At 36.7% G+C, this 26,508-nt stretch overlaps 1 protein-coding gene across 4 annotated transcripts in view; it reads left to right on the top strand.

Annotated features, from left to right (window-relative positions):
• Window positions 1-17,868, top strand: part of LOC122908806 (interleukin 1 receptor accessory protein) — a 128,606-nt gene extending 110,738 nt beyond the window's left edge. For 2 of the 4 annotated variants that reach the window (XM_044252000.1, XM_044251999.1), the window contains 3 exons: window positions 6,495-6,638; window positions 7,984-8,127; window positions 16,979-17,697. In XM_044252000.1, the coding sequence (XP_044107935.1) occupies window positions 6,495-6,638; window positions 7,984-8,127; window positions 16,979-17,697 (1,007 nt within the window). Of the gene's footprint in view, window positions 1-6,494; window positions 6,639-7,983; window positions 8,128-10,878; window positions 14,090-16,978; window positions 17,698-17,843 lie in introns of those variants that run through there. The other 2 variants (XM_044252001.1, XM_044252002.1) reach the window with 2 other exon arrangements.
• The last annotated feature ends 8,640 nt before the right edge of the window (window positions 17,869-26,508 follow it).

Raw genomic sequence — 26,508 nt, forward strand, 5'->3', positions numbered from 1 at the left:
AACTTTTGGAGTTGTCAGACTTTTCAATTTTAGCCATTGTAGTAAATGGGTACTAGTATCCCGCTACATTTTTTTAATTTGCATTTTCAGATACTAATGATGTTAAGTACTGTTTTATGGACATTCTGAAAATAGTTCTTCCTTTATGGAGTATCTATTAAAATCTTCAGCCCATCTTGTTCTTGGGTTGCTTGTTAATATATATATGTCAGATATATGACTTTGTGAACATTTTCATCATTGTACAGAATTTTATTTTATTTTATTTTATTTTTATTATTATTATTAATTTTATTTTGATGAGAAGAATTTTAAAACATTGATGAAGTTCATTTTATCAATTCTTCTATTATGGTTTATACTTCCTAAATCCTGTATTAGCAATCTTTAATTTTTAAAAATGATTTTTAAAATCTTGATTTTTTTTTTTATACTTAGGCCTATGATTCATTTCAACATTTTTGTTTACACTGTGAAGTATGGATTAAGGTTTAGATTTTTGCTTTATTTTTGTTTTCCATATAGAAATCAGTTGTTCTAACCTCATATTGAAAAATCTCTCCCTTTTTTATTGAATTGTTTTGACAACTTAGCCTAAAAAATTAACTGTATGAGTGTGGGTCTATTTCTCCTTTCCTATTCTGTTCTATCAATGTTTGTCATTAGTCCAATACTACTTTATCTTGACTAATAGCTTTAAAGTAAGTCATGAAGTCAGAAACTATTGTCTTCCTCCTTTTTTCTTTTCAAAGATTAATCTAAATATTCTGAAGACCATATTATCCTTTCATATAGATTTTAGTATTGGCTTGTCAATTTCTACATGAGTCTGCTGGGCTTAGATTGGATCATATTAAATTTATAAACCAATTTGGGGAGAACTGAAGTCTTAATGATATTGAATTTTCCAATCCATGAACATGATATATCTCTCAATTTACTTAATTTTCATTGATTTTTCTCAGCTCCTTTTTTTTCCTAGTTTTATTTATACAGGCTTACACATGTTAAATTTATTCCTAAGTATTTTATTTTTGTTGCTATTGTAGTGGTATTTTTTTAATTCTACTTTTCAATTGCTCATTGATCATAACTAGAAATGAATTAGTTGATTTTTATGTTTTGATCTTGGTCTTTTGACTTTTTCTAACTTTACTGCTTAAATAGGCTTTCTTCTTGTTTTGTTAGGTTCCTTAGCATTTTCTATACACTTGATTGTGTCACCATATATAAGCATACTTTCCCTCCTTACTTTTCAAACGTTATGCCTTTGATTTCTTTTTTCTGCCTTTTTTTCTCTCTTGGACTTCCCAGTTCCATGATCAGTAGAAATCAAAGCAGCTTCACTTGCATTGTTCCCTATCTTAGAAGATATGCATTCAGTTTTTATATATTAAATATGATGTTAATTATAGGTTTTTCGAAGCTGACTTTTATCTATATGAGAGATTAATCTATTTTTGGTTTGTGTAGAGAATTATTTATAATTCTCATGTCTGTGTGTGTGTGTGTGTGTGTGTGTATGAGTATCTGTTGAAATTTATCAAATTTTTGGCGTGGTTTCATTTGACTATATCTTACTTAGGTTTCTTTAAACTTCTTGGTTCCATGGGTTTATTATATTTTTCATTTAGTTTGAAAAAACTTCAGCAGTTACTTCTTTAGATATGTTTTGCTCATTCATTCATTCATTCATTCATTCTTTCCTTTTCTTCTAGTAATCCCATTAAATTTAGTACTGATCACTCAAGGATGTTCTACAGGCCACTGAGGTGCTCATTTTCATTTCATTCTTTCTTTGTTCCTGTGTTTCAGTTTAGGTAGTTTCTAGCTTTCCACTAATAATTTCTTCTTTGATGTTTAGTCTGCAGCAATTTTAATTTCAGAATTGTATTTTTCAGTTTTTGGATTTCCATTTCTCCATAAAAACATCTTGATATTTCCTATTTGTTCTTAATGATGTCCATCGTCTTCTTTTTTAATTCAACAGGAATATTTATAATACTCATTTTAAAGTGCTTATCTACTAGTTCCATCATCTTTGTCAATTTTGATTTTTTTTAAAGATTGATTTATTTATTTGAGAGAGAGAGAGCATGCAAGCAGGGTGGGGAGGGGCAGAAGAGAGAGAGAGAATCTTAGGCAGACTCACTACTGAGAGCAAAACCCAAGGTGGGGCTCCATCTTAGGACCCTGAGATCATGATCTCAGTCAAAGCCAAGAGTCAGACACTTAGCTGATAGAGCTGTCCAGGTGCCCCTCTGATTCTGTTTTTGTTGGCTGATTTTTCTTCTCATTATGGGTGGTTTTTTATTTTGTTTTGCTTTTTCTTGTCTTTTTTTTTTTTTTTAACATATGCTGGACATTATGTATGTTGCATTATTGAGTGTCTGATTTTTGAAAGTGAGTATTGTTTTGTCCTCACAGGTAGTTATTTTGCTGGCTTAACAGCTTGCTTTTTTGAAGTGTTCTGCTTCCCATTGCTAGAGGACATCTGAAAAATAGTCTTTTCTCCAAGGCTACATTGGACATATCTAGACTATCTGGGCTGTCTACTAACACATGGGAGCTACCAAAAGTGTCTTTACTCAGGTCTTAACTTAAGTGTCCCCCAACCCTGCATGTGCACCTTGAGCTGTTCAGCTCCTGGTTTCCTGGCAGCTGTTCCTTCTCTGGTAGTTTTTCTTTGACTGGCACCTTTTCTTTGCTTGATCTTATCAAGTGTCATCCAACCTATGCAGAGCTTTATATTTTTCCAAAGATTTGAGATCACCCTTGGAGATTTATAGAGCACTTTTTCCACACAATGTTTTTCCCTCTTTACCCAGCCCTGTGAACTCAGCCCAACTCCGTAGTTCTGAAGTATGCTTTCTGAGTACTTACCTGACCATGATGACTGTACCTGTGGTTTTCTCTGTTCTCTGCCATAGTCTGAAAGTGACTTCAGGCAAAAAAACCAGGGTGATGGTGGGGCTCAACTTTTTGGTGTCCTTTCTCACATGGTTCACACACAGAACAACTACCAGCACGGTCCACCTTAGGAAAAGGGCCACTGTAAATACTACAGAGAGAAAGCCACTCCTATATCCATTCCTTCTCTAAGGCCAGAAACTGAAGGGTAAAATGCACACATTTTAAAATACTATGATAGTCAAACAAAGCAAGTCTGCTGGTTAATTCAGGGATAGGTCTCTGGTTTACCATCATCTAAATAAAGCATTCTAATTGTTTGTAATTCAGAGAAATGGTCATTACGTGGTTCCCCAAATTAAAAGTCTCAGCAATTTAGTGAAGAATAGACACAGGTTCTGTGGCAGGAGATACTTGGAAGTCCAAGCAGCTGGTGTGAAGCTCAGAGCCTCAGTAGACAGCAAGGTCCCACCTCACGAAGAGAAAGAAAATAAGTTAGTTTCCCAAGGAGACAGAAGGTTGGAGACCGATAACTTGAAACAGGGAAAAAGACTGGAGCTAAGGTCTTGGACTGGTTTAACTCAGAGTGGTTAGCTGGAAACGTGGACCTTGGCACCTGTTACTACCGTTGAACTGCAAAAGGAGTGGAGGAAATTCTAATCCAGGGAATAACAGCAGAGCAAGTGGCAAAAATTGGCTCTATCCTAAGTCAATTATATGTGAGATCGAAGAGTGAAGCAGTTTAGGAGTGCAATTTGGTCAAATTGCATCACCCCTTCCTGACTGGAAACCCTTTGGTTTGGGATTGCATCAGAGTAAAATCTGTATGCCAAAACAACAGAGGTTCTGGCTGGGGCAGACAGAAAATGTGGGCTGAGGGTCATCCTTTCCCTGCAAGCCAGCAAAGCTTTATATAAAAGCTTTTTTGAACATTTTCTGCATGTGATTCAAGCCATTTAGAAATTCAGGCTTGTGGATTATTTATCTCAATAGTTCAATTAATTAAACAGTATTAGGAACTTCTGGATATCATCAAGATGGCCCCCACAAAATACAATCTGTAAATATGACACATGTCATGAAATGACCCAAAACCAAAGTAAAAATCCACACTAAAAATAAAACAGGCTGGAGTAGAATGAATGTTACAGAGGGAAATTTATGAGAGTAATTGATCTCTTGGTCATTAGGCAAGATATCTATTGATATTTTTTCTTATATCCGTTTCAGGTAAGTGCATCCGCCAACCTCTTTTTCCCCCCCTCCCTATTACAAAATGTCCAGCTAGAAGGAGCCAAAATAACTGAGCAAATAATGAAGATGACAGTGGGAATTACCCCAGAGTACTGTTAACATAACATGTGCTCAGAAATACCGAGGACGCAGCAGATTTCATGCCAGCTACCCAAACTGATCTTACTAAATTCTCAACAATTGCACTGAGATAGCTTTTGACATTCGGTGGTGGAGTCTTCTTATTTTAAACACCATTATTCATGGAATGAGCATGAGAATACCTGGTAATAATTCCGCATTGCTGAGTTCCAGTCTATCTCTGAGATAGGATTAGCATCGGAGTTGAGGATAATGAACTTGAAACTCTAGGAACTTCAGGCTCAGCTCCAGACTGCTTACCATTTTCCCCTTAGGATACATACCTGTTTTAAAAGGGATTTTTTTCCACTAGTATTTGATCTATAATTAAACTCCATGGCAGAGCTCTGCAAAGATCTCTGGACTTTGGAGTCAGAGAGCAGGGATAACAATCCCAGCTTTGAACTAAATTCCTCTGTGCCTCACCTTGGCAAGCCCTTAACACGATGCTCAGGTGATCAAAAGCCTTTTCTCATTACCTGAACCCATATATCTCTTCTGCCCCAGCCCAGCCTCTCAGTACTCCCCATCACATTACCTTGCTTTATTTCCTTTATAGCATTGATCACTACCTAGAATTCGTTGTCCTATTATTTATTTCCTTGCATTAGAATATTAACCCTAACTGGGCAGAAACCCCTTTGGTCTGATCTACTCTTGTATCCCCAGCAGCTTCTGGCAAATAATAGATGTTAATAAGTAATTGTCAATAAGTAATTGTCAACAAATATTACATAATTTAAACCACTCCTGCTTCAGATCCAAATATTCTCTTCCTTCTTCAAACACTTAGACTTCATTATCACAAGCTAATAAAGCAACCAAATGAAGTTGTTGATACATAGTAGTACAAGATTTCAATGTTTCTGAAGTAGATGGTGTTATATCTGGAAACATTCATTGAGATCCTACGTATTCTAGTGGTAGGATAGATGAAGGAGACATAGGCTTCCCTAGAAGACTATAAATTACAGTTTAGTGAGGAGTGAGAGAGAATGGAGCAGCAGGCTTGTAGACAAATTACAATATAAAACAAATACTGTATAATAGAACTATAGACAATGAGAAGAGTAGGAATTTCTGTCAGGCAGATGTCAGGTTGCAAAAGGAATTTTCTTCTAGGAAAGCTTACACAAAATAATGACGTATGAGCATGGACTTGAAAACTAAAGAAAGAGAAAGAACTATTTTCCCCAGAATTCACAGCGTGAACAAAGACACGAAGCAATATCTTCCTCACGTTTTTGAGGGAAAGGTACTGATAAATGAGACAGTAGGGTGGTTGGTGGTTTAGTCATGACAGACCTTGTTTACAGGACTGAGTTAAAACTTTTCTAGTTTTTGGAAGTCAGGAAGTACCTCATTCTATTTCTGATAGTTGCAAAGAAATTTCTAAAATATCTGTCATATAAAAGTAAGCAGATAACATGGGAATCTGTCCATACCTGGATATTGCAAGTTAATTTTCAGAAAGTGTGTCCTAGAAGTGTAAGCCTGAGAGATACTTTCAGACCTGAGCATACTCAGCATTTGGTGGATACCCTCTGTTTCTATCCAATGAAAATAAGACTTTGAGGCTTTTTTCCAAATATATAGGAAAGGTAATTAATTTTTTTTTCCATATGGCACTGACGAGAGGATGGAATTAAGACTAATGGAAGCACATTAAGATTTTCACTCAGTCCAAAGGCTCTAAGAATTAAATTTCCATCTGAATCATGGTCTGGTCTGGGTAGTAGTAGTAAGGATTCCATCCCAAAAGATGGACACATGGGAGATGAAATAACACTTTTCAAAAATAATTTATGGAAATTTGTGTGTCAGATCATGAGTTGAATGAGATGACCTTCTAAATTCTTTCCAATGCTGGTATTGGAAAATACCATTAATATACCATTTATATGTCTATATATATACCATTTATAATACCATTTATATACCTTTAATATGTATTTATATAACATCAAAGTCTATTCAAGTCATCAAGTAGTTTAAAACACCAATATCAGGTGCTGAAAATGAAAAGATAAATATGACACAGTCTGGCATTAAAACATAATGCTTAAAGCCTATCATGTTATCTCTGCTTTTCACACATATAAGTCAGGTTCATGGCTCAGCTGCCTGGCTTACCCGGCTATTTGCAGGATGATAGATCACTGTGATCACCACGTAGAAGTCAATTGTTTTTTTGTTTGCTCCATTGATAGCTCCAAGATACACAGTGGAATTAGCATGTGGTTTTGGAGCCACAGTCCTGCTGGTAGTGATTCTCATTGTTGTTTACCACGTTTACTGGCTGGAGATGGTCTTATTTTACCGGGCTCATTTTGGAACAGATGAAACCATTTTAGGTGAGTAACAAAAGCTTGATCTAAATACCTTCTTCTACAGTCATTTTCAGAAAACATGTTGCCTAGATAAAAGCTAGAATAACTGGGAGATTTAATCAAACTATCTTTGGTTTCAGCTCTTACTATTAAAAATTCTAATATATATTATTTTGCTTTCTTGGTTCAATATTTGTTTAGTCTAGATTAGCCTATCCAAATAGCAATATAATTTAAAATTTATTTTTATAAAATTTATATATACTTACATAATTTAAAATTTTCTAGTGGTCATAGTAAGAAAAGTAAAAACAAAGTGAAATTTACTTTAATCATATATCTTATTTAACCCAATGTATTTGACATATTATGATCTTAGCATATTGTGCATATTTAAAAGCTAATGGCGATATTTTAGTCTTATTTTTTGGTATTCAAAATCTCACAATTTAACCTGTGTTGTATTTTAAACTGAAAGCCCATCTGCATTCAGACCAGCTGCATTGCAAGCGTCCGAGCGCTACGTGTAGCTGTGTTTGCTGTAACTGGACAGTGCAGGTCCACACTCTGTACTTAAAGAGTGGTCCAGGAACCAGCAACATCAGCATCACATGGGAGCTTGTTAAAAGGAGAATCTTAAGCCTAATGCCTGTGTTCTGAGTCAGGAATCTACATTTTGACATGATTCCCAAGTGATTAAAGGGCACATTGAAGTTTTGGAAGCACGGTACGAGTGTAAATTTGCCTGGTGACAACGAAGGAACAATTAAACATACTGATTCTTAGACTCCTCCCATAAAGATTTCCAGCCCGTCGGTTTGTGGAAGAGACAAAGAACCTATATTTTTACTGAGAGTGATGTTTATAATTAGGCACCTTTGGGAAAGACGGGTTTATGGAATCTGAGTATATTTTTAATTGCAGTTATTTTCAGGTATAAATAATTTAGAGCCTTTCTAAAAGTTTTTCTCCATTTATAATTCTAATGTATTAGTAGTGACAAACTAGGGTGGGAACCATAAATTCTCTGTATGGTATTAATTGCCAACACCTATGATTGACTATTTGTGTCCTGATTATGTTAATTCATAGTTGAATGAGCCAAACCTCATTAATTCTCCACTATAAAAACAAAACTTAGTGATGTGAGAGTAGAAGACATATCAGATAAAATTTGCAATTACACCTTAAAATAGTCATTTTGCCTGGAGACCTGTCACAAGTGGGAAATCAAACTGGAATCTGTCAGATAATTCATACATGTAAGAAAGTTGAAAATGTCTAATACGCACAAGTTCGATTTAAGAAAAAATGCAGTACAATTAGGAAATTTTTCTAATATATATTGGATCTCTCTTCCTTTTGCTAGATGGGAAGGAATATGATATTTATGTATCTTATGCAAGAAATGCTGAGGAAGAAGAGTTTGTGTTACTGACCCTCCGTGGTGTCTTGGAGAATGAATTTGGATACAAGCTGTGCATCTTTGACCGTGACAGTCTACCTGGGGGAAGTAGGTATTTCTCATGAATACAGGTGATGCCACCCTTCATGCAAAGGGAATCCTTAGTTTGGGGTCATGTGTGAGAGTCATGGTCGGGTTCTTTGTTGGCATCATTGGATACTGAATGTTCAGGTGTTTGATGTAATGGAGACTTCTTTAGGAATGAAATTACCTTGTGAGTTATAGATCATTGAGGTGCCATTTATGGTACTAGAATAGTTCCCCTTGTGAGCTTTAAGAACTCCAAGTCAGAAAAGTGTAGGTGCACGGTGGATTAGGACTCTATAAAATGCCTCAGTTTTAAATGTTCTGCTTAGGGACGCCTTGGTGGCTCAGTTGGTTGAGCAGCAGCCTTCGGCTCAGGTCATGATCCCTGCATCCTGGGATCGAGTCCCACATCGGGCTCCTTGCTCGGCGGGGAGCCTGCTTCTCCCTCTGCCTCTGCCTGCCATTCTGTCTGCCTGTGCTCACTCTCTCTCCCTCTCTTTCTCTGACAAATAAATAAAATCTTTTAAAAAATTTAAAAAAATAAATATTCTACTTACACACATTTAGATTTTTAGAAAGTTTAAGCTAACCTGCATTAATTTCCCTTTTTGGGGGGGGCGCAAACATTGAGTTTAAACAACACTTATACCAAGACTGAGGTTTACTTGCTTTTACTAAGAATGAGTTTGTGAAGAGAATGCATGGCATCTTTCTTGATAGTACTCACTGATAATAATTAGATTATTTCCCTGTGACATTTGCTAATTTCCTTTTCCTCACTTTTATTTTCTAGCAAGCCAATGCTATTTAAATCTCCCCTTTTCTTGGGTCTGTTTCTTCCTTTCTACCAGCTCATAGATTTGAGATGTAGTTTAAAATTTTAAAAAAGCCAGTATATTCTAGAAACTTGAATTGCTGAATGTTTTCAGCAATAAAAGTGCATCTCAAATTTTTAAGTCCACCCAGTAATATACAAAGTGATGTTCCATTTCACTCTGTTTTAATAAATACATAATAGCATTCCTAAACTCACTGTTAAACTTTGTGCTGTTGAAATGCATGTAATGTGTTTAATCCTCAGCAAAACAAACTAATTTTCCTCCCCTCCAATCCTTTTTGTGTTCATCATTTCAGATGTTCTAAAAATGTTATATGGATAATGGAGATATAAAATAGACTTAAACGTTTATTCTCTTTCCGAATTAGCCGGACCACTTATTTTATCTCCTCAGCCATTACCTAAAACTCCATCATGTTAGTGTTCTACAGTGGCTGTATCTCTCAGTATTATTTTGCCCGGAAATGGTGACATGATTATACAAGTTAAGGGACAAATTCCATTCACTTTAAGACTTAAAATCCTAAGTCACTTATTCATCCATTTACTCGTTCATTCTGCCACTCGACAAATACTTAGTACAGTGTGAAGTTTATAGAAAGACAAACAGTATAACAACAATGACCCTCCAGAAGGGGTTGATAATGCTTTGAAGAATTCAAGTTCTATGTAATTACTCTTGCATCTTGCTTCTGATGGTTGATCCTTGTGATCTGCCTTCTCCCTGCTGCTCTTCGTCCTCTTTGCCTCTGGGTCTCTGTCCATGCTCACACGTGGTCGGCCTCCAGCAGTACTGCATGGAGCAGGTGATTACTGATTCCTGGATTGTCCTCCAGGCTGCACATGGAATTTTAATTGCAAGTCTTTCCCCTTTGCCTCTGTACCTGTGAAGAGGGAGGAGCAGAATGACTGCTTTGAGGAGTACTGTAAGCCATGAAATGGCTTTCCACAGCACTAGTGCATTCCCTGGAATTGGCTTCTATTGGAATCCCAGGTAAAAGATTATACCGTCCTGGATAAGCAGCCTTGAGGAGATGGATTATTTCCAAGAATTTGGTAATGGGAACTAACCAGATCCCATGACAACAGAATAAAATTACACTGAATTTCCATTTTCTCTGTTTCTTCTTCTTTTCTGACCTGAGGAAAGCATTTGCCTATTAGTGAAGGCAGACACATCAGCTAGCAGCCTACTGAAACACGTGTCTTCATAGTAATGAGAGGAGTTTAAGGAGAAAGATGTAGGGAATAATTTAGGCTCTAGAACAGAGAGCAGAATAGAAAGCTGAGCTGAGAATGTGATGCCAGCCAAAATGCCATTCAGTTGGCTAGATTTTTTTTTTTTTTTAAGTTCCTATTCTAAGGACATAGTGATACCAGTCTGAGTCAGGTAGGAGTCCGGCAGCAGAGAGAGACTTTCAGAAAATGAATGTTCCTACTCTTGCTTTCCTCTGTTAGTGAGAAATGAATTTCCAGGATTTTGCCTCTATAATGATTATCTTTTTGAATAGCCACTGGCATGAGAGAGTAAATACATGGGTATTTTGGGGGAGAAGGGGCTCAAGAGCTGATTTGGCTAGGCTGCAGCATGCCACGTGGTTTGAGGAAATTGATAGCTGTTCAACCCATCTATTTCTCATAATGATTTTGAGGACCAGGGTTATAGAAGTATACTTGGCTTCATGCCTGTTTGGAATTTTTTGGGGGGTTAAATATGTGCATACAGTTTTCAGTATCTTGAAGGAGTGTGGCATTTATTTGACAGAGTAAGTGGGTCCAAGGATTACGTCGTTGCAAATGTTCTTGGTAAAAGTTTCATCCCAATTCCCAGGCTGTTACCCTAAGTTTCCTACACTTCCCTACACTACACTCAAGCCCCAGGCTTTTGGGGAGTTCTTGGCCAACACTAATCCCCATGGTGTTTTCTTTCTCAGTTGTCACAGATGAGACCTTGAGCTTCATTCAGAAAAGCAGACGCCTCCTGGTTGTCCTAAGCCCCAACTACGTGCTCCAGGGAACCCAAGCTCTTCTGGAGCTCAAGGCTGGCCTAGAAAACATGGCCTCTCGGGGCAACATCAACGTCATTTTAGTACAGTACAAGGCGGTGAAGGAGACGAAAGTGAAAGAACTGAAGAGGGCTAAGACGGTGCTCACGGTCATTAAATGGAAAGGGGAGAAATCCAAGTACCCACAGGGCAGGTTCTGGAAGCAGCTGCAGGTGGCCATGCCAGTGAAGAAAAGTTCCAGGTGGTCTAGGAGTGGCGAGCAGGGTCTCTCCTATTCATCCTTGAAAAATGTATGAAAGGGACAATGAAATGGGTAAAAAGAACCAAGGGCACTCCGGGAAGGAAGAGTACCCTTTCTTTACTCCCAACTTGATGTTTCACAGACAGAAAAGAATTCTGTCAAAGCCTCCCCATAGGGACACATTCAGGGTGACTGTAGGACTGGTCCTTCTGCTTCCTCAGGCAATGCTATGGTTTAGAATGGCCGCGCCACCAGTCCGTCACCAGGGAATGACGTCACTATGTTCTTGGCAGGCAAAGACTTGGTTGATGTGAATTTCCTCTTTCTGCATCCTCTGCCCCTGTTCCCACATCTCTATCCCCTCTTTCTCTCTCATTGTTTATAATCTTAACATTGTGGGGCAGTCTTTTGCTGTGGATTTCAAGACCCCTTAAAAGATAACTTACCTTTTGACAAGGTCATTATGGGTTTCCGAGTCATTAAAAAGATGATCGGTGCCCAAATTCATTTGAGCTGACGACAATGAGCCCTTCTGCTCATTCTGCTGGGCACTGCCCTGTGGCAGCCAGACTGACACCCACATAGGACGGTACGAAGCGGTGAAACTGAAAGTGTTCCTTATGACGGTTTGAAAGGGGTTACCTGCATTTTCTCCTACCAAATCCCTTATGCCCTCCATCTCGGTCATCGATGTCACATTTGTCAATTTGAAATACATACCGTATTTGTCTTTATTTCAGTAAACTCCTGGATATCTGTAGGTCGACCCGTACTTGTCACTTCATCTTCCCTATCTACTGTATCTCATATCAACCACTTAGAGTTTGCAGATGGCTCTACACTTGGTTCAGTCTGACAGGAAGCTTCTAATGGTGCTAAGAGAGAGTGAAATAACAGCAAAATGCTTTTAGGGCATTTTCTGGCTTGTGAGAAAAGCACAGAACAGGGCGTTCAGCAATTTGTCTTTTCATCTCAGCCTTGCTAATGTGAATATTAGAAAAGTGATTTCTCCTCACATGTTCTGTCTCTCCACTGTAAAATGTGGAAGTTAGACTCAGTGACCTTGCAAGTTGCTTTTGGCATTAATACTCTAAGAGAATTAACTGGACCACCCAGTATTTTCCATATTTTATTCACTGGTATAATTAATACACTCAGTCTAAACATGTCAGTCTGGAAAGTCTCTTCCATGAAACTTGTTTTACTTTAAGTAAAATCTTAAGACTTGGAAAAGTGAAAACTAAGTCCAGAGTTTACAGAGTGGTGAATACCTGCAGTGTACACACACACACACACACACACACACACACACGTATGTGTATGTACATACCAACGAATCTTGTATGTTTAGATCTACATTGTATGTAGATCTATACACATGTTGATTGTATATGTGTGTACATATGTATGTATGCATTTGTGTGTGTGTATATATATGCACACACCCTTATGTACACATACATGTGACTTTAAATAGCTATTGGCACAATATTACAAACCACTGGGACTCTCATCCAGTTTTTAAGTTACGTTTTTACTGTAATTCTTTTGTTTCCTGTACATTATTTGTAAAATCACAGCTCACAGAGTAGTCGTTGTTAGTTCTCACCTTCCCTAAATTAGTAGGAATAACTTACTGCTGCTACATTTGGTCTGGGTGCAGTGGAATCTGTTGGACACAGAGCTTCTGTGGTCACTGCTGAGCAGTACCAGTCCCTTGGCATTAATTGATCATCTACTATGTTGCAAGCATACACTCTTAGAAACTAAACTATGATAATCTCAGTGTTCAACTACTAGGGAGATAAATCTCTCTTTGGACTGTTAAGTAGTGGAGAAAAGGAAAATAAAATACTTATAAATAAGGCTGAGCATCCTGTGAAACACCATAATTCATAATTTAAGGGAACCCTTATCCCAGCATTATGAATGTTGAAAACCAATTCTAAAACTATCTCCTGCATTTAAGTGTCCTTCATCAGTGTTAAAGCCCATAATAAATCATTTCTCTATAGTGAAAATATCATTTTAAATTGAAGAAAAGAAAAACTTCATGAATTCCTGACTATAAAACTATGGTATGGAGTCATTCTTGGATTTTTTTTTTTTTTTTTTGTCTTTGTAATGCTTCTCTTTGCTACAAACCACAATTACTCTTCCTGTTAACTCTTCATCCTCAAGACCAGAGGAGGGCTGACTCCAGATAAGCTTTGAATATCAATTGCATGAGCTTTAGGTAATGGGGAACTGTCCCATCACAAGGCGGACATTCTCTTGCCATTGCTGCATTCTTTTGCACTTTTGGATTGATATTTATCCCAAATGCTTTTGGGTACCCCTAGAAACTTCTTGATATTCCTTTTCCTATTTGTCTACTGATCTTTGATATTGAACTTTTCCAAATGCTAAAATCTAAACATCTCATATCTAAATGATACATTTTGTCTCATTCTTAGTGAATTTTGTTTCGAGGTTTTTTTGTTTGTCTCATTCTTAAGAGAATTTTGTTTCAAGGTTTTTTTGTTTGTTTTAAGTCCCAGAAGATACCTGTTACAAAATTTTTGAGGGAGATGAAGAAATATAATTTTGAGAGCAAGGAAAAATTGCTCCATAATATTAAAAAAACTATCTCTAATGCTTAAAAAAACCTTAATGGTTCCAGGTATATGATATAAAGATCTTCTGCACCCAAGTTAACAAAGAACCATGACATATAAAGTGTCTAATTATATGATCACATAAAATTTATTTGATTATCTTTTATGTTGTAACTTAGGTGATTCCCTAGGATTCTAATAAACGAGCATTCCATTGTATTGGGAAACAAAAGCATCACTCCACTTGCTAATTATCCATTTATTTCTATAGGTTTTAATATTTTAAGGTTATCTTATTATCTTTTTTATTTTATTCATAAAATTTTGTATTTTCCATTTTCCATTTGATTTGTAAATTTGTTTATTTTAAAAATAAACCATTTATTTTCAGATTTGAATTTTATTTTGTGCATGTGTTTTATGTCTTTATGTTCATGTTTGGGCATAGAAATGAGAGTAAGAAGAATTAATGATACACATAAAAAGAAATGTTAGAAACTACATTAGTTAAATTTCTCTTTCTGACAGAAATCTGAGAAAAATGGGAATTTTATATCAAGAACATTTTTTACATGTGAATAAAAGAGTTATTTAAATAAAATTAATTGTTCTAGTGTGCCAGGTGTGTGTGTGTGTGTGTGTATGTGTGCATGTGTGCCTGTGCATGTATGTGTATGTGTGTGTTTGTGTGTGTATGGAGACAAAGAACAAATAACAGAGCAGCTAAAAGAGATCAATGAGCTAGGAGATTAAATGTTGCAGTAGTATTTTTTATTCACATGTATTTTAAAGTAAACAGACAGAATTTTTAAAATTTATTATTCACTTATAAATCCACTTCTAAATCCATATTAAGGTGATTCTTTAAAGTTACCATGAAGAATTGATTCAAATTCAATTAACATCAGCCCTACATTAGTTTAATATTGTGTTCACTAGATTTAACCAAAGTGATTAATTCAAATGTCTACAATCTGTAGACATTTACATATTGGTATTTTTAATTTTTAACCATCCTGTAAGTTTACTCTTATTGTATGCATTTTATGGATGTATGATTTGCTGCCCTTGCATACATCAATAACCTACCAGAGAACAAAACTACAGTCCTAGTTTTCCTCTAGGCGAATTCCAGGGAGATTATGACTTAAAGGCAGGAGTATTCTAGAGCATTGATGAATTCTAGATCAGAAAACATTACTTCAAAATTAATTTAGTGTCACACAAGACATCTGGTCTCATCAGTCTATAGCCACACCTTCCTTTTTTGAACCCAACAGAATAAATGACCCAGTTTATGTCTCCCTCTCTGAATAATCTTCAGTATTGAAACATAACAATTCACATTCTCAACTGCAGTTTTACAATATGAAAAGTACTAAAATTGGCCATAAAGGAGGCAGCTTCCTTCAAAATAATGTGTGAAGATCCCTAGGTATAGCCCATTCCCCCAAATGATAAGCATCTTCTCCATCACATTCCTCAATGTTATCCACTACTCATATCTGTTTCTTTAGCATTGCCCTATTTCAAATGAAAATTTTACATTTTCAGGATGGGGTGCCAATAATTAGAAAAATACACACAGTCTTTCTTTAGAAGATCTAGGACAGCATTTGATTTTCAACAGTGATATCCCCATTGGACAGAATGTTCATTGTCTTAATGTGACTATTTTGAAGTAAAATGCACAATACACACACATGAACACACATACAATTTGAGTGCACAGAGTTCCTTTTGGTGAAATCCATCCATGCTGCCTTAAGGTTATATCGTATTTCTCATGAGACAGGAGGAGCAGTAGATATTCTACTTGTACATTCTCTGGTTTATGAAAGGCAAGTACAAAAGTTCTCAGTAGGACTGGGACAAAGAAGTGTCCAACACACACACACACGCACACACACGTGCACGTGCACACACACAGGCTTTGAAGATAAATAAAACTTTAGATTTATCTTTTAAGATCAAAGTAAAAATTCTCTAAAACTACTTCACACTTTTGACAAAACTAGTTAAAGGATCCTCAAAATTGAGCACATGTCTCTTCCAATTACCCTTCAAATTCATGTTAAATTTACTAATTGGAAAGAACTAATCTGGCAAGGAGCACAGCTCTTTCACTCTCTCAAATTCATAACGATCAACATTCACTGCAAACTTTCAGCTTGTCTTCACAGACTAGAAGGTCTCTCCATCACTGTTTCATCACTGGCCCCAAAAGAGTAGGTACTCAACCTCCTGGTCTGTCTTCACCTGTTTTCAGCATTGTCAATGGCTGATTTACACATTTGGAAATCCTGTGTCCTTCAGAAAATCACATTGTTTAATTCCTTAAATCTCGTGATGAGCTAAGAATTACATTTATCTCTGGGACTTTCCATAGGAATCTGGCCAAATCCTCCTCCATACCTATTAAAAGTTAGTGCTTTGTCAGAAGTCTTAACTAATTGATACCTGCCCATTGTCTGTTGTTACCCCTTTAATTGATTTTTAATCCAATTTTTTACACTTATACATGAAAAAAAGAGAGATTTTAGTTGATAACAAAATCAATACTATGAACTGTCTGATGTTGTGTCCAAAATTTTAAGAATCAAAAGATGTAACTGTGGTTTTTAGGAGATGGTAATTCCCTGTTGCTCTTTGCTGATCAGACTATGTCTGGAGCATTGTGTTGAGGCCAGTTCAAGGTATTACTCTCAGGAAATACTATGTAAATTGAATGTTATTCAGAGGAAAATGATAAAAGTGGAGGAAGTGACTTGATACCATGTCTTATGGGGAACAAGATAAAAATTCTAAAGTTGATCCTAATCTAAAAATGAGAAGAAAATACAGTGAGGTAAAAATAGTTGTGAAATATTTTAAACATGTGAAAATATCAGATCTAAGACCACCAGGTAAAATTGACAGTGGAGAATATTTCAAAAAATTAATTTACCAACAGGTGAAATTAACTGATTTTAGAGGTGGTATATTCCTTATCCACGAAGGTAGCAGAGACTTGGCAATCATTGATAAGAGTGGTGTTTAAGTGAGATTCATTAACTGGGTAGATTACTTAACACTGAGATCCTATATTCTTAAGTGTTTACTTACTGCTTCTTTGTAGGATGGACAATGATGAACTACAGCTTATGTAAAGTTTCACTAGGCATTGTCCTATCTTTCCATTTTCCTGTAGATACAGTGGAAGCAGTCTTTGACTTCATTCAGAGAAGCCGAAGGATGATTGTTGTCCTGAGCCCAGACTATGTGACAGAAAAAAGCATCAGCATGCTGGAGTTTAAACTGGGTGTCATGTGCCAGAACTCTATTTCCACCAAGCTTATTGTGGTTGAGTACCGTCCCCTTGAGCACCCACACCCAAGCATCCTGCAGCTGAAGGAATCTGTGTCTTTTGTGAGCTGGAAGGGAGAAAAGTCCAAACATTCTGGCTCTAAATTCTGGAAGGCCTTGCGGTTGGCACTTCCCCTGAGAAGTCTGAGTGCCAGCTCTGGCTGGAATGAAAGCTGTTCTTCCCAGTCTGACATCAGTCTGGACCATGTTCAAAGGAGGAGAAGTCGTTTGAAAGAGCCCCCAGAACTCCAGGGCTCAGGGAGAGCATCAGGCACCTCTCCGGCCCCAGACATGATGTCCAAGCACAGAGGGAAGTCCTCTGCAGCCTGTCGCTGCTGTGTCACCTACTGTGAAGGAGAGAGTCACCTTAGGAGCAAGAGCCGGGCAGAGATACATACCCAGCCCCAGTGGGAGACACACCTCTGTAAGCCTGTTCCCCAAGAATCAGAAACTCAATGGATACAAAATGGCACCAGATTGGAGCCCCCTGCTTCCCAGATCTCAGCCCTTGCTCTTCACCATTTTACGGATTTATCCAATAACAATGACTTCTATATCTTATAATTACTGTGTGGTGGGTGGTGGCTGCTATCTATCTATACCAGCCCTCTTTGTGTTATGAACCTATGGGAGTAATTGACATTTTTATCATCTAATGGACTACCAGACTGTGTCCCCTTTATTGATTTTTAAAAACTATTTATTTCTAGGAGACAAAAGACCTGAGGACCCGAATCCAGAATTATTGCTTCTAATGGCCTCAGAAGAGCACACTCTTCTTGGGCCCTAGAAGGTCAGTATGTGAAAGTTGCCTAAAGTCTGATCCTCTATCTTGCCCAATGGTTTCAAACTGAGCAAAGAATTTAAATATGTTTCCTTTGAGTTTGTTGATCAATGTCATATTATGAGTCAGTCAGGTGTACTTGGGCTATGACACTTACAGGGTATGTGTATCCCAAAAGAGCATTGTGGAAATGAGTTGATTGTGGTGGAAGCTGTAGGAATAAGCTCTACTAAAAACCTACAGCACATTTTTCTTGGAAGAACCAAACACACACACACACACACACACACACAGATACATGGTGTTCTGTCTCACTGTAAACTAGTGTTCTATAAACTGCCTAAAGTTGTTAGCATCAATAAAGTTATATTTTTATGTGATTTTATTTGTACTAACAAATTTTTACCTCTCTCTCCCCTCTTATTTTTATGGCTCTTGAATTCATATCAGAAGAGTATTCCACTTCAGGAAATCAAGACTTGGTTTAGGTACTAGGAAAGTTCAAGGTGTCTCTTTAGTTTCTTTCTAATGTGTGTGGAGGGGAGATTGGGGAAAGGACAGAAAGAGAGAGAAAATATTTCAAATGAAATGGAAGTTTACACAAAAAAATCTCCTATTTTTAGAACTGAGAGCTGAAAAATCCAGTATTATTAGGGATTCAGTGTAGCATTTGGTGTATGTAACCCTTCTTCACATTCAAGGTTCTGAGAAGGGATAGTCAGTCCAAGTGCCTACAAGAATCAGAAAGTAAGAAAAAAGAGAAAAGGGGGCTAGAAATAATCATAATACACATGCTGTCCATCTAAGACCTATATGTATAGAGATAGGTATATGTACATATTTCTTTACTTGAAACATCTTAACACAGTCATAAAAGGCACATGGCATTTGATCTGCCAGTGAGGGAGATAATAGAGATGATTGGACCTGTGGGTAATTGAAGAATATTCCTTAAAAAGGAAGCAACCTCTACTCAGTTCCATCATGATAGTTTTCACTCAGTCCCATTGTTGGCAGATTGTCCAGTTTTTCAGAAGAATCTAAAAATTAAGGTTTGTAAGTAGTCTCTCAATTATGGGATGTCTTAATCTTAAAACAAAAGAAAAAAAAAAAAAAACAACCAAATCACATGAACATGTAGTCAGCCTGAGGGCCACCAGTTTGTAATTTCGGAACTGAAGTATTTACCCAAAGAGTATATATCTGAGTGGGAATTCAAGCGTCCTTGGCAATACTGAGACTAGAGAACACAGACAGGACCTAAGGACATAATGGGAGACTTCTATTCCCTTCCCAAATCAAAAACATCTGAATCGTCAAAAATAAGGCTGATCTGACCTACCACTTCACCAGAGGAGAAAAAAATCTGGAAAATAGTATGCCCTCCATCTTCTCTGATGGAAGAGTGTGGGTCCCCTGAGTGGTGAGGTTGCTATAAGAAAATTAGAAGCACAATCTGCTTCCCCTGAATAGGAGCAGAATGAAAAGAGCAGAGTACCATACCAGACATGAGCAGTCACCTTTAATACGTTAGTGCTGGCTGCTAGTAAGCTGTGCCCCAATGAATGTCAACATTTTTCAGCCAGTAATAGTGAAGGATGGGTGGAGAAAGAAGCCAGACATTCTGTTCCACTACTCCACTTGGAAAGAAAAGCAGAAAATCCCTTCTCTGTTGAAACAAACTATTATACCCCTTTCCTCTTGAAAGAAAAAGAGGTGAGAATAAGGACACCCCAGAGTAAATGTGACTCATCATGGAACTTGTAATTAGGAAATGATAGGACACCTTACCTGAATATCTCATAGAAAACAATTGAGCACAATAGATATGCTATACTGCATTTCTTTATGAAGAGATTAATCCATCCTTGATGTGTGTTCAAGGATCTTCACATGGAAGAGAGATAGCAGTTAGTTTCCCAATCTATTTAAATGGAGTAATGTATGTTGCTCCAAATCCTAAAAAGGGAGAGAATTTTTTTACCCATAATCAGTCTTATTCTGTATGAGCTCAGTGTCCCAACTGCAAAATATCTTTGGAAAAATTGAGAATTACTTGTGTCATTTATGAATTATTTTTTTGTTTGTGAAAAAAATAAAGGATAAGTGGCAACAGCATGGAAATTAAACATGGGTTCTTATGAATGAGTAGCTAGATAACCGTGTTCTCAAAAGCTAAGTTAGTTTTGGTCAGTATCAATTTCCATTAACAATATATGGCCAAGATAAGCAGTGTAAAGTCATAGCTTTTGGCATTAGCTACCCAGGGGTCAGAAAGATAATGGACCATACTTCTACTGTATGAAGAAAGGCTAGGAGGTTATGTTATTAGTCTCTGACCCAACATTCCATACTTGAGTGTAATATTCATTGCCATATATTTCAATGAGGCAAATGATAAGAAAATTTCCTCAGGGGTCATGCATATTCATAACTAATATGATATGATTGCAGGTTAAATGGATATCATTTACATAGGAATATTGCCTATTTAGGAGCAGGAGTTTTAAGTCAAGTAGAGATGAATGTGAGTATTGCTTCTCTCCTAATTATCTGATTGACCATGGGCTCTCTGGGCCTCAATCTCCTACAAGTTAAATGGAGATAATATTATTAACCTCACTGGGTTTTGTGGGCAATAAACGATATAATGCATGTAAGTGCATAGCACAGTGCCTGGAATATTATAAGTGCTTTTGTAAGTGTTGGTCAGTACTATTCCCATAGTGAAATCATGCTCATGGTTGCATAAACTTACATTTGTATCATGATTTATGACTCACAAATTGATTTCATATGTATCACTTTTCTTTCCTTATCTTTCTTTTTTTTTTTTAACTCTCACAAAATGCACAAAAGCAGTACATAGCAGGAACGTATTATCCAGATTAAGTGACTTTTCTAACGACACTCAGCCAGTTAGCAATATGGTTGGGCCTCTGATCTAGGCTTCTGACACTTGATCCAGTACCAATGCTGGAACTATTCCTATAAAATTAATGTGGAAGTATTTCTAATTGTAACTATTTAATTTGGACCATTATACACTCAAATCAACAAGTCAATGTAAACCTACAAGCAGCTAATTAAATGTCATATCAAGTGTCTGATGTGTCATCTGGCCTTGTCATATTATGATTTTATATAATTAATTTTTAATATTATAACATTTATTTAAGAATTTAAAAAGTAGAACCATTTTTTTGTGTCTTCCAGACTTTATAATCAGGTTATAATTTTTTCCTCTCAAAATAAATTATTTGTATTTGTCTTAATGGAAAATAAAAATGTACCCACAATTTACCTTGAAAAACAAATTTAATCTTTCAGAAGTGATGATCTGCACTGTGAGTTCTAGTCACCATCTCTTATAACCAGTAAAACCTTGAATAATGTGTTCACTTCCACTTTGAAAAGTTGAAATGGTCGGTAAAACTAATAAGTGTGAAACTGCCATCATAATAAATTGGCCTAGTTATAAAGATATAAGAACACAGAAGGACAATCAATGGTTTAAAAATTTTTGTGTCTAAAAATTTGGGGGGCATCTTACAGCAGAGATCCTGGGAAAAGTTCCTCCCCCAGGGGAGCTGGTTTATTGGGTGCTGAACATTGTCTAGGAGTCTGCTTTTTGATATTGTGCACTTGATAATTCAGATAAGGTATTCCATGGGTCAACTACTACTTACAAGAATTCTTTTAAACCCTTCCCGTATTTTTTTATATTATTATTCAGGTTTAAGAGGAGAAAAGCTTTATTAGGAAAAAAGCTTTATTTATCTATTTCTGGTCCAGGGCTTCTCAAAATGTGTTCTTTGATGCATCCATATTGGAACCATGTTAAAGTGCATATTTCTTGACCCATCCAAGAATAAATAAAATACCTCTAGAGTAGGTAGAGTGGGTAGAGTAGAGTGGGGCAGATTTGCACTTGGAACAAACTTTCTGGGTGATTCTGATGCACAAAAAGTTTAAGAACCATTAATTTTATTTCTCTTTAACTCCTCTTTTACCCTTGTAGGCTCTGATTTTCTCCAGCCAAGAAGGACTACAAATCATCCTTTTAACAAGGTGTTTGCAGGCAATAGATGAAAATACTAAGGCACACTTAGCCCTTGAGTTGCCTTGGCACAGGAGACAATTAAGTAGAGGAGTGGTTGATACAGTGTATTTCTAATATATGAAGCATCAAACACTGACATTTGAAATCTGGTACGATTGCTGTAGTCATCACATGTATTAATCAGATTCAGATAAGCTATACTAAGTAACCCCAACACTTTAGTAGGTTTACATAACAAGACCTATTTCTTGTTTATGCTGTATGTCCAGATAGGGGTTTACCTTTTTGTAGTTTTGCCATCTGAAATGTGTAGCTCCCTGCTATTCTACTTCAGCCTAAATATGAGACCACTCTCACTTACAATCCATTGGTCAAAACTAGCTGTGGCATAGATCTAGTCATAGGGAAGGCTGGAAAATGCATTTTTCCTGTGTTTCTGGGAAGAGAAAAATGAAATGGAACTTGGTGAACACATAGCATTGTCTTTGCCTAAGAATGAGATACTGAGATTGCCTGAAGAGGCAAGAGAACTACAACTGGAGTTATGTTACATACTTTGATAATGAAGAAATGGAATGATTCCTGCCAACACCCCACCACCACTTGCCAAGGTGTCAAGTCAGATACTTATTTTAAAACTGTACAAAAATGAACAAGGCTTGTCACTAATTTTCATAAAGGAAAATTGTTGAAGTCATGCATAATAATTACAGCTCCTGGCTAAAGAAAATGTTTTTAAAAATTGGTAAGTTTCTGTATTTGGTTAATTTCCATTCAGTGGCTTTAGGTAGTTCTCTAAGAATGTGGTGCTCAAACCATCTGTCAATGAGCCATTTCATTTTTGAATATCCAGGGAACCTCAGAAGGAGTGAAGACATTTAGAACACAGCAGAGCATGTAACACGGTTATTAGAAAGCCTCCCTTGATATATTTATCTGAAGAGCTAAATGGGGAATTTGAACTGAACATGCTAGAGCCTAGATGAAGGAAGAGACAAATGCTGCTGTGGGTATTATGAAGTCGGCTGCTATCTATGCATCTGCTCTCTCTACGATTTGGATTCTCTCTATTAAAGATTTGCATTTTTATGACTTGTCTAATGTTGTGCAGTATCATTTGGTCATGACGAAATCTCTCTTTGGTTTGGCGAAGATCAGGGTTGAGGGTGCCTCGTTCCATACTAACAAGTTATGATGCTGAACAAAGATAAAGTTGGATTGCTTAGTTTGGTGAGGAGATTGTTGACACTCAAAATTCTCTAGAGAGTAATTTATGAAGTTTTTCTCTTGGATAATACAAAACACTAATAAATATTTACATGGGAAAAAATGGTGCTTTGAAATGGGTTCATAGAAAGAAAGCAGAAAGATTCCAAATCTGAACTCAGATCATGAACTATTTTTATCCTACTTTAGGTGATGGAAATTTTAATACTCTATTGCTTTAGTGGAAAAAAAAAGATCAAAGCTATAATGTGTTTATTTTTCATTTAAGACGCAAAGCCATACATAATAACTTATTACTTTTCTATTGCCAGAAACTATGCTATATGCTTGCAGTGAGCTTGTAATTCAATACCATGCTTCAAAATACCGGAGGCAAGTGGTTCTTTAAAAAATAAAAAATAAAAAAATTGCACGTATTAGAGGCCTTCTTCAGACCACTAAACTCCCCAAATTATTTAGATGTACACTCTTGTAAACAATAACTGACTTAAGTACCTTTACAATATTTGTAAATATTCCCATGAAAAATCAGTGATGACATATTATACATTTGGAGAAAAAAGAGTTAAAAGCAAATCCTGATCTTTTAGACAATATTTTGTTTTTCTTAAAGAGCAAACCTTAAAACTTACTGCCAAATTCTGGAATTTGAGTCCTTTATTTTCATATCTTGTCTTGAAATTGCATGAAGTAGGAGAAAAACAAAATGCAGAAAACAAAATTATAGAAATAATCAATGTAGTTAATCAACCGGAGAGCCAAAGAAGGCTAGAATGCTGGTATTTATTATATCTATGTCATTGGTCATCTACAATAGACAAAATATTCAAAGCATAACAACTTGGCTATTAGCAAAGACCATTAAATGACTTCTTAGAAGAACCAAAAGAAAAAAAAGTGTGAATAAGTGAACCCACTCACTCCTTTACAAACCTTAGTACTATAACATAAAAGAGACATCCAGAACAATTCCCAGAGCTAAAATATGGAGTAAGTGCCAGAGTTTGGGGAATAAAACGTAAATGGTCACTTCTATAAATAAGGGCTTTTGATATAATGGGATCAGGAGACCTGAACTGGAGTGTCAGTTCTCTTTACTGTGTGACTTTCAGATACTTTTGCTCTCAAATTTTTAATGTCCCCACATATTATATGGGTATAACATAATATCTACTTCATTAGACTGTTGTAAGGGTAAAATAATAAATGTGAACCTCTAACATCTGTAAACTATACGCTTGGTAGTGATATTATTATTATTATGACATTATAAATAAAACCTGTGGAAAAGAAAGAGGTTCAAGAGAAAGTTCCTAAACCTGCTGAATATTAGGGAATGGTCCAGAGCACATAGTCTAACTGTAATCCTTCATCACATAAAAATTAAAGAATGAACACTACAATTTCATATGACTCTAAATGTTGAAGACTACAAAAGAAATCACAGACTCTGAAAAAGTAATTTTTTTAAAAAAATGCATTTGTTTTGTACTACCATATAATTAGTGTATATATATATATATATATACACTAATATATACATATATAACTTCCTAATACCAACTTAAAATAACACATATTGATTATCTCACATTTTCCATGGGTCTGGGTCAGGAATTTGGGAGAGGCTTAACTGGGCGTTTCTCACTCAGAGTTTCTTACTCACTTACTCGTGAGGTTGCTGTCAAACTGTTAACCAGTGCAACGTCCCTCTGAACACCACCGGAACCGGAAGAACCATGTCCAAATGCAGGCACATAAGTTTTAGTCAGAAGCCTAGAGTGCCTAAGCACCTCTATAGGCTGGTTGAGCATCCTAGTGGCACATAGCTGGCTCATCCCAGAGCAAGAGATTCCAAAGAGAGAGAGCAAGTAGGAAACCACAGTGCCTTCAAGACCCAGTCTCCAAAGTGACACATTATCACTTCTGCAATATTCTGTTGACTAGAAATGATTCCCTAAATCCCTTCCAAATTCAGGAGGAAGGGAATTCAGCTCTAGCTTTTGAAGGAGTATCAAAAAATTGGGGGACACCTTTTAGAGCCAGAACTATAAAATAGACAACCATTTGTTTTCAACTGAATAAATTCAAGTCCAGAAAAGGAAAATGACTGGTCCTCAGGCTTCCTAACTTTGTCCCTAACATAGTAAGCTAACTAGCTGTAGAGGTGCCACAACTCAAATGAGAACTGTCTTGTTCTAGCTAGAACATTTCTTTTTCCTGGTGGAAGATGAAGAATGGGGAAGAATTCAGTCATCTGTAGTCTGGTTACCTCTGTCTGTTTTCTCCCTGTCTGTCTGCTGCACTTACTTTACCCTTTTCTTTCTCCCTTCGTTGTCTCTGTCTCTGTCTCTCTCTCAAACTCCTCCTCCCATCCACCCTCCCTCCCTTCCTCCCCTTTCCCTCATTTGGGGTTCTAGTCCACAGGCTCTGAGAGTTGCCGGAGGAACAGATGAACAAAGCTGGTTAGTCACATTCTTTCCCTGGGCTTTGAGTATTGAAACGAATTTTGGACACCTGGATGGTTCAGTGGGTTAAGTCTCTGCCTTTGGCTCAGGTCATGATCTCAGGGTCCTGGGATCGAGCCTCCTGTTGGGCTCTCTGCTCAACAGGGAGCCTGCACCATTCCCCCACTCTCTGCCTGCCTCTATGCCTACTTGTGATCTCTCTCTCTGTAAAATAAATAAATAAAATCTTAAAAAAAAAAAAGAAACAACTTTTATTTTAACCTCTAAAAAGACTGAAAGTGACTGTTTATCCCAAAAAGCAGCCACTGAGAGAGGAAAAATGAGGAGGTAATTGCTTTCTCTGAAGTAACCCAGCTTCTCATCTTAACTCTGAACAGAAATGGTTATATATATATATATATATATATATATATATATATAATCAAAGCATTTCTCTTCTGTATCTCACACTTCTGAGACCCAAAAATGGATGGAATTGGACTAGCAAGTCTGTAGGACATTATCATTCTATCCTTCTTTGATTCACTGAGTAATGTATAGATAACCCCCTCTCCTCCTCCCGTAACACACACACACATCAACATTCAAGGTCTAGTGAGATTTGAAAGAATATTTAAAAGGTGAAAGTGCTCTTCTCAAAGAGTCATAAAGAAAGCTTCTATTTGTTTAGACCTAGTTTCTGTAATGCCTTTCTCCCTTGTAAAGCTAAACAGCTAACTTCTCTTCTCCTCCCTTACCTACTATCCATCACTGTCTGGGGCTCATGGCTATGAGAAGATAGATCAAGTTTACCAGGAGCCTACTGATAGTTCAACTCTGGTGCCTCCAATTTC

Source organism: Neovison vison, chromosome 6 (genome assembly GCF_020171115.1).
Source record: "Neovison vison isolate M4711 chromosome 6, ASM_NN_V1, whole genome shotgun sequence".
NCBI classification, from domain to species: domain Eukaryota; kingdom Metazoa; phylum Chordata; class Mammalia; order Carnivora; family Mustelidae; genus Neogale; species Neogale vison.